The 10000-nt window shown below is 35.8% G+C and overlaps 1 protein-coding gene across 5 annotated transcripts in view; it reads right to left on the bottom strand.

The window, feature by feature from the left end:
• Positions 1 to 10000, bottom strand: part of LOC143029051 (uncharacterized) — a 422642-nt gene that overhangs the window by 25717 nt on the left and 386925 nt on the right. For all 5 annotated transcript variants that reach the window (XM_076191389.1, XM_076191388.1, XM_076191391.1 and 2 more), the window contains one exon: positions 5501 to 5611. In XM_076191389.1, coding sequence (XP_076047504.1) covers positions 5501 to 5611 — 111 coding nt within the window. The remainder of the gene's footprint in view (positions 1 to 5500; positions 5612 to 10000) is intronic.

Raw genomic sequence — 10000 nt, 5'->3', positions numbered from 1 at the left:
GGTCTCCTTCTCCTCTCCCTCACCTCCTCGTCCTCCTCCTCCTCCTCCTCCTCTTTCTCCTCCTTTTTCTCCTCCACCTTTCCCTCCTGGTCTTCCTCTTCCTCCTCGTCTTTCATACCCCCCTTCTCCTCCTCCTCCTTCTTTTTCTTCTCTCTCTCCCTTTGCCGGTCTTCTTCTCCTCCCCCTCCTCGTCCTCCTCCTCCTCCATTTTCTCCTCCACCTATCCCTCCTGGTCTTCCTCTTCCTCCTCCTCCTTCTTTTTCTTCTCTCTCTCCCCTTCCAGGTCTTCCTCTCCTCCTCCTCCTCCTCGTCCTCCCCTCCTCCTCCTCCTCCTCCTCCTCGTCCTCCCCCTCCTCCTCCTCCTCCTCCATTTTCTCCTCCACCTCTCCCTCCTGGTCTTCCTCTTCCTCCTCCATGTCCTCCTCCTCCTCCTCCTCTTCTACCACTTGATAACTTTCATCTTTGTTCATTAGCCGTTGTAATTGGTTGTTAGCTGCATGTCTTTGACGGCTAATCACATCAGCCGTTGTCATATTAACGAGGTTTCTATTAAATTCCAACATCAGTTGGATTGGAGAGGTTGCCGAGGAAGAAGCTTCTGAGGTCAAAGTTAAGAGATATATTTAGTGGGACTGGAGATAGGTGGTAATGGTCATGGAACTGCCAAGTGTAGGCCTTATGGTCTCATGGCTTTGGAATTCCAGAACTCGTCGTTGGGGTATACGGGTTCCTAAGATGGCCAGAGATTTGTTATTGTTATTGTTATTGTTATAGTTATAATCATTATCATTATCATTATCATTATCATTATTATTATTATTATTATTATCATATATGTACACACACACACACACACACACACACACACACACACACACACACACACACACACACACACACACACACACACATACACACACATATATATATATATATATATATATATATATATATATATACATATATATATAAATATATATACACATATATATATATAGAGTGGAGATTAGAATTCAATCATAAAATAACGTTGAATGTCTGTGATATATAAGGATGCGTTACTAGACCCCTAAATATCCTCATAAAACATGCACTCACTCACTCACTACCCTATACGATGCCTTTTGAAGCTCTGTTTTCATCTCCTTTCACGTTTAGTATTACACGCCAGTGTTACACAATCTACTTAAAATTTGTTTGTATTACATGACTAAAGCTCTAGCGTCATGTACACCCAGGTAGGTGAATGCTAATCTTACGTTTAGTCATCATGGACGTGTTCTCCTAATTATGTTGCACAGGAAGATGACCAAAGATAACCGATTCGAGTAATCTCTTCATTCGAGGTCAGTGAACGCGAGCATAGCAACAGCTGTAGGGGTACAAGATATGGAAGCATAAAGTATGTAAGAAGATTGATTACAAAGGATTACAAAGGATTACAAAGGCGGAGCATGCCGACAGGAGACCTTTTGGCCCATATCTAGGTCGGATGCGAAAAAAAAATCACAATAATAATAAAACAATAAATAAAAACTATAACAATGTAAATAACAAATAAAATACATAAATAGATGCATAGGTATAGTTAAATAATAAACAAACAGGTAAATAGTAAATAATAACAAATGGACATATAACTAATAATAAATGAAAATCAGACAGACAAATGATAACAAAACAAAAACAAATAATATAAAATAAATTATAATCATTACAGCATATTGCTTAGGTGTTTATCTAAATGATTCTTAAAGCTTCGAACTGAACTACATTGCACTACCTGTGCAGGATACTAAAGCTTAACTAGCACAGTCGACAGCGACCCACGGCATCAAAAAGAATTACTAAGGGGTTACCAGCTTAGCGTAGTTTATGTTCCTATTTGGGGTGAAAATGAGAGGAAACCATCCGTTCTTTTTATTGTTTTTGTCAGTTTTTCCCGTCTATTCTAATTATTCCTCTGTTTTCCTATTCAAGTATTTTTCTGACGCTCGCAGGTCTAATGATATGTAACCATTTGTTCACCTTAAGAAGGTGACAGAACTCTACTATAGCAAATAAAAAAGGAAATTAATAAATAGATATATAGGTAAATAAATAAGTATTTTAGTCAATCAATAAATAGATAAATATACAAACAAACAAATTAATGAATAAGACAAATGAGTAAATAAATATATAAATAGATAAATCAATAAATAGATAAATATATAAGTAATAATAATAAGTAATAAAAATTAATAGATAGATAAAGTCAAATAAATAAGCAAATAGACACATAATTAAATAGGTAAATAAATAAATAAATGAACAAATGAATATATGAAAATGCTAACAAATAAATAGTAAATGAATAGATATATAACTTAATAAATAAATACCTTAATAAATGAATAAGATGAATAAATAAATAAATAGATTTATAATAAAATTAATAGATAATTAAGTATATATGAAGATAGATGTATATAGGAAAATACATAGATGAATACATGATTGAATAAATACCTTAATTAATTAATAAATTATTTAATTAATTAATATATAGGTAAATAAATAGATAAATAATAATATAGATGAATTAATAAATGAGTGAATAAAGAAACAAATAAACAGATAAATAAATTACTATGTAGATAAACTGATAAATGAAGAAATGAATGGTATATATATATATATGTATATATATATATATATATATATATATATATATATATATTAATTTATTTATATGAGTTGAAAATGAATAAATGAGTAGACAATAAATAAATAAGAAAATACACATCTCCACGGTTCACTCAAGGTGGATAGGTTATGTTATATTAGGTTAGGTTAGTGTTAGTAAGATAAGGTTTGGTTAAGTTAGTGTTAGGTTAACTAGGTTGGACTTGGTTTTGTTATGTTGGGTTGGGTTAGGTTAGGTTGGGTTAGGTTGGGTTAGGTTGGGTTAGGTTAGGTTAGATTAGGTTGGGTTGGGGTGGGTTAGGTTAGGTTAAGCAAAGTTAGGTTTCGTTAAGCTATGTTGGGTTGATTTATATTTACAACTCAATTCAGGAGTTACTATTCTTTGTAATCTAATATGTGGAGAAGATTATTTTTACATGTGTACTCTAAGTTTGCTGATCTTTACAACGTCTGTAATAACAAAATAAATTAATAATTAAACAAACTAATGAATAAATGAATAAATAAACAAGTAAAAACTAATAAGCAAATAAATAGATATATCAATAACTGATTACATACTAAAGTGATATATAAAATAAAATAAAAATAAAATGAGATAAAAACAAACTAAGACGACAACTAATCAACTCTAACGAATAAAGAGGTTAAATCAGTAACCCTACATGATCAAATGTATTCATATCAAAAGTATCTCATTGTTGAAATTTGATGAATAAAATTTTAGTTTTCCCTAGACATTCTTTGTGTATCCTCTACCATCATAGAAAACGTACTAAAATTGCATGATGGGGGGGACTTTGCTAAATAATGGTTTTCATTGTGGACACTGCTAATGCCAATTGAACGATATGTATGAAAGAGACGGAAATCTATATATGTATATGTACATGTATATGTATATGTATATGTATATTTTCTTGCAGGCAGACGAGGTTAAAAGCTATTGAAGATTCATTTTTGATTATCTTCTTGCGTATAGTCTCTATACGACGAATATTTGACTTATCATTTTCTGTAAGTCTGCTTAGGAGATCTCTTATATTGGCCGACGTTTCGGAACTCTCTTGTTCCATCTTCCAGGGCGAATTGTTGTGTCAAGTTTTCTGTGTTGATGGAACAAGAGAGTTCCGAAACGTCGGCCAATATAAGAGATCTCCTAAGTAGACTTACAGAAAATGATAAGTCAAATATTCGCCGTATAGAGACTATACGCAAGAAGATAATCAAAATTGAATATAAAAACAATATAAAAACCAACATAAAAAAAATAAACAAAAACATTAAAAGAAAACCAACCCACACGGAAATCAAATTAAACAAAACCAACATATTACATAATTTGGGGTCGGTAAATAAGGTGGGACTTAAGAGGCAGACAAACAAAAGACATACAACACTCGCTCGCTTTGTTTTGCTACCCTGTAGAAAAGAAAAATACCTTGGAAAGTAAAACCCATTTGAAATATTTAAGTGAATGCATCACTATGAGGATGATTTACCAATGATTTGCCAAATTAGGAATGGGTTGGGAGGTTAAGTTAAGTTACGGGGGAAATGCTAAACTACAATTATCAAAAACCTCAAATAGGTTTATCAGGCCCAAGACTCACTTTTTCCAGCGAAACTTACAGGGTGTACCAAAATCACTGGAACTGGGACCTATGGACTAGGAAATTAGTCATTAAAATATAATGCATGCACTGTACTTTCGCCATTTTGGCCAAGCTGTACATTTCCAGATAAAATAACTAAAATGATAAAAAAAAAAAAAATATATATATATATATATATATATATATATATATATATATATATATATATATATATATATATATATGAATTGCAAATAGAAATAATATTTACCTTCCTGGGCAAATGTACGATATGATATAATGCAAATCGTGCCGTGTGAAATTACCGAGTTATACACAAACGCACAACATACACTCGATTTCGCAAAATATTTAATCTAAAATGTACACCTTTCGATACTTTACATACTGCCAAGGTGACGCTGCTAAATTATTGTTCAGTATGGTTTCCCCAAGTGAAGATAGCTTAAAAACAATTCCTTTGCACAGTGAGGATGCAATATTCCCAATCGTGGGTTATTGTAAAGGCTAACCCTCGTAATGGGTGGAAAAAGCTGATCAGTGAGATTTTTCCTAAATTGAACACAAAGATACAAGTATCTGCTTGAGACGGTCCTACGAGATGTAGGTAGCAAAAGAATCGTCCATTACTGTTCGCCTTACCCCATCAACACACCTAACGTGTGGTTATGATCAAAGCAACTTAAGAGGCTGAAATGTGTGCGGCAACATTACAGACAAATGTCTAATGGAACAGAGTAACAACTGTATTTTCAACAACTAGTAAATAAACAACTCCAGCATCATACTATACACTGCCGTCTTCACCTACTTATTCCTATAAAAAAAAAAAAATAATAATAAATAAATAAATAAATAAATAATAATGAAAAAAAAAAATCTATATTATCAAAGGTTTCCCCCCCTTATATGGGAAGTAGCCAAGTTAAAAGGCACATAATCCTTCTGAATTAATAATTACATAAATATACACATGTTTACTGTTCAACACTAGGAACACACACACAAAACCATAACATTTAGGGACCTCTGTGAACCCTAAAAATACAATTAATTTTCTTCATTTGTACAGTGTCTTACTTAACCCTCACACTAAATGGTAATCAGAAGCAAAACCCACTTCCTGACTCCAATCTTGTACTTGTATCTCCCTATAAAACTTTTCACACACAACAAGTGATGTAAAAATATCTTACTTTTGTCTGGTTGTGGACGATACATACAAAGGATCTTCTTTTTCATTTCCACTCCTCGACCAAGTTCATATCCGACACCAAGGGAGGGTTGAGTCACTTCTGCTACTATGACTGAAAATATTGTTTATGTTAACTCATCTATGACTACAAATATGGTCATTCTTTTACCTTCACTTGTCACAGAAAACATTTCTTGTTTTGGTTCTCTCTTCTATAGTAACAGTTGTCCATGAAGCTATATTTACTACAAAAAACATTCTACATGCATTCTAATGTGTAGCATACATCATGATTTACTACAAGCCATTCTACAAAATCAACCTTAATACATGCCTCTCTCTCTCTCTCTCTCTCTTATTTCCCATCTATGTTCTATGTGGGGGAGGGGGGGGGGTTATGGAGTAGTTATGTGTGATTGATATTTTGATGCAGCACTAAAGGACTTCTCCCCATCTTCAATGTTTCTGCATGAGGGGACAGACAGAGAGGGGGGTCACCAATTAAACAAAGTGGCCTTCCTATGGATGTGCTGTATCTTGCTGCTTCTGACCCAGGGCAATGGGCGAGATGCAGGGATGACCTATCATCCACAAGGAACAAGGATGAGAAGGAGGGAGGTGAGGTGGATGGGAATGAAATGGGTGGGAATTGAATTATGCTTTTTGACTTTGGCTTTTTCCCTGGTTAAGGGGGGAAAAGTCCTTAGTATACGTAAGTACAATATGTTCTATCTGAATATTTTTTTTTTAATTCTGTATATAGTAAAGGAAGCTGTATAATACAATGTGTATCACTTTTTAGGATTAAGACAATTATCTAAATAAATTCTCTGACACATGGCAGCACTTTTCATCCCATGTTGTAATCGTTGTTGTGATCCTAAAATATGATACTCATTGTACATACATATACCAAAGTCTTTTTCCCCTTACAAGGAGGGAGGGTGGAGGGGTGTGGAGTGTATTCAGGGATGGAATGGAATGGGTGGGAATGATTTTATGCCTTTTCCTTTTTGGCTACCTCCCTTGTAAGGGGGAAAAAGCCTTGGTATATGTATGTAAAAAAAAACAAAGGCATAAAAACCAATTCCCACCCATTCCATCTCTAATACACTCCACTCCCCTCCACCCTCTCTCTCATCTTGGCACCTCCAGGATGATGGGTCATACCTGCATCTCACCCACTGCCCTGGGTCAGAAGCAGTCACAAGACACAGCACACCCACAATAAGGGCGCTTCATTAAATCAGCGACCCACCCTCTCCGTCCCTTTATGCAGAAAAGGAGAAGACGGGGAGAAATCCCTTCCGGCTGCGTCAAATTTTTCTCACACATACTACCTCAACCCCCATTCCACCTCATGCATCACAACCTCATCCATATACAACCCTTCTCCATTTACCCCTATCTTCCATCCTCTCCCTTCCTTCCTTCCTTCCTCCACAGACATTCCCCTCTTCCCCAAAGCCCCTTTTACACTCATTGTACTAGTTTCCTTTACTATATACAGAATATAATAAAAACAATTTCATAGAGTACACAGATGAGAAGTAAGAGAGAGAGAAAGACATATGCTAAGGTTGAATGGACTCCTTGAAGCATACAGACTATACAGTAAATTAAGTAATATATACAAATATATTTCTTCAGCTTGGTTTATTTGTTGGTGTGCATCCACAAAAGTGTAATATCATGCTATCAAGCTATCTTTGCTGCACCTAAACAAGGGTTTAATCAGTTCAAAATATACAAGAAATTACCCACCCTAACCTCAATTTAAGCAGTCTGACAAAACTGTGTGGGTAAATGATGGCTTTCACAAATTTTACTTGGTAACACCCTCTATAAAGACCATAGGTCAAACAATAATAACTGTTGCCTCAAGTTTCAGTGACTGGAAAGCTACGGCCTCACAGCGACTGGCATTAATCCTTAGGCCACATTTACATTGAGAGAGAGAGACTGGGCCGATTCTCGCCAAATGCTGTGAATTTGAATATCTAGAGGAAGACTTTGCTTGAATCTTTCTTAAATGACCAAAGAACACTTCAACAATGTGTCTAACACTCATAAATGTTGACCTCCTTTCAATTCACCATTCAGCGTCTCAATATAATATGACACAATGGGTAATTCGACATCTGAACACTGGAAGAACAATAGATTGTAACCGAAGTAGTTTCAACTAAAAAAAACTCATAACAGTTCAGGAGAATTGGCCCAAACTCAACCAGTGTAAACACAACCTTAGGCCTTCCTATAGATCTCTCTGGAAAGAAATTTTGGACTGTTGTCTGCGATGTATTTGTATGAGACAGTTTCTATGTCACTAGCTTATATTGGGAAGAAAAAAGTAGCCACTGCATATCAAATATCCTTATGAGAAAAGGTAGTAGAAATATCACTGAAACTGACTGAAAAACATCTTGGGCCCAGCCCAGAGCCTGAATGTCAGCCCACCTTTGGAGAAAAACACGTGTTGATAATGTCTGAAGGTGGGCAGCTTATATTATTGTATTATACGGGAAGGGGAGCTATGCTCATAGTGACCCGTCTTTGTATCTTGCAACATCTAGTTTGTTCTTAAATTCTTGTATGGTGTTTGCACACACTATTGTTGAATTCAATTTGTTCCAGACATCCACCACTGTGTGGCACACTTTTTTTTTTTTTTTCAGATTTCTTCTATAACTATCCTTTTTGAGTTTCTTTTCATGTCCCCTTGTTTTTCTTTTATCTCACTTTAATAAGTCTTCTCTGTCAAGGACTTCCATGATTCTATAGTGTGTCATGTAATGTTGGCTTCCTTCCTTATAAGGGGAAAAAAGCCTTTGGTATATGTATGTATGTCATGTAATATTCATGTATGATGTTTTGTATGCCATGACATACTTCATATGGATTATGGTCAAAATTCTATGTTTTAGATATACGTAAATATACCAACAGCTCTTTCCCCCTGACAAGGGAGGTAGCCAAATACAAAGGCATAAAATCCACTCCCACCCATTCCATCCCCACGTACTCCACTCCCATTCAACCCCCTCCCTCGCTCCCTCTTATCTTGGCTCCTCCTGGGTGACGAGTCATCCCTGCATCTCACACACCGCCTTGGGTCAGAGGCAATGTAGCAAGACACAGCACATCCACTAAAAGGCCGCTTCGTTTAATTGGCAGCCCCCCCCCCCCATCTCCATTCCTTCATGCAGAAAAAGAGAAGACAGGGAGAAATTTCATTGGGATGCATCAAAATATCATTCACACATACTCCCTCACCCCTCCCATCCATCCCCTTCCATGCATCACAGCATCATACATACATAACCTTTCTATACTCACCCCTATCTTCTCTCTTCTCCTGTCCTTCCTCAACAGACATTCCCCTCTTTCTCTATGCTCCTTTTATCCCATCCGTACACATCTTTGGTTGCCGCCTCATGTTCACTCCTTCCACCCACTTCTGCCTTCCTTCCTTCCTTCCTTCCTTCCACACCTCTTTTACTAATCATCACTCATTCTCTCCATGTGTCCAAACCATCCCAATACTCTTTCATCAACCCTATCTCCCAATTCCCTTTCCATCTCCACTCTGCTCACCTCCTCGTTTCTCACTCTATCCAACTTAGTAACCCGTACCATACTTCTCAGGCACCTCGTCTCAAACTCCTCTTCTCTTCCTCTCTTATGTTCCATGTTTCTGGCCCATACAGTGCTGTTGGTACAATCACTCCTTCATACAATCTCCCCTTTGCATCAACAAATCACCTCTTTCTCTTCTCTGTTCCAGTGTTGACAGATGTAATATGATTAGAAGCACTAGACCTACCATTACTGAAATTTTTTTAGAGAAAGTGGTGATGTGATCAATGTTCAGGTGTTATGGAATTGTATGGTTGGGCCTTGAAATACCAACCCCAATTCCATTTTCTTTTGTTGATTCATGCTATTTCAGTATTATTGTAATTATAGCATCATTGCATGTCAAGATAGCAACTTATATGAAAGCTAAGTACTTAAATTATATTAATATTGACTAAATATGTAAATTGCATTTTGGATTGTTAATTGTTCAAATTTGTATATGATGAAACGAAAGTCTAGAATGGAGAAAGGTCTAGTGGGACTGACAGGTCCTGAGGGCTGGTAGTACACCTGTATAACTTGAGTATTGTTCCATTTGTATATACTGTAGAGTTCACAAAACTAGATTTAAAATATATCTAAATGCCAAATCATTATATTGCTGTAAAAGGATTTCACTTGCTTAGCTGTAAATCAGCTTGCTTTTCTTCCTTATTTCCTTTCTTACATATTATTGTTTAATGGCATATCTTCAATCCTAATAAATTATTATACTGTTTTCTAAGTTTCATAGACCTTTTGTAGTAACCAGATATATTTGATCTTCTAGTATATTATTTGATCTTGCATACAATTACTTTGCATTAAACTCTAAACTGGGCGGTTTCACCTGGGAATTACTTCTGTATGCCCTGAGTTC

The sequence above is a fragment of the Oratosquilla oratoria genome, chromosome 10 (assembly GCF_046742065.1).
Source record: "Oratosquilla oratoria isolate Oo_2021 chromosome 10, ASM4674206v1, whole genome shotgun sequence".
Classification (NCBI taxonomy): domain Eukaryota; kingdom Metazoa; phylum Arthropoda; class Malacostraca; order Stomatopoda; family Squillidae; genus Oratosquilla; species Oratosquilla oratoria.
This window is presented reverse-complemented; position numbering and strand designations above follow the sequence as displayed.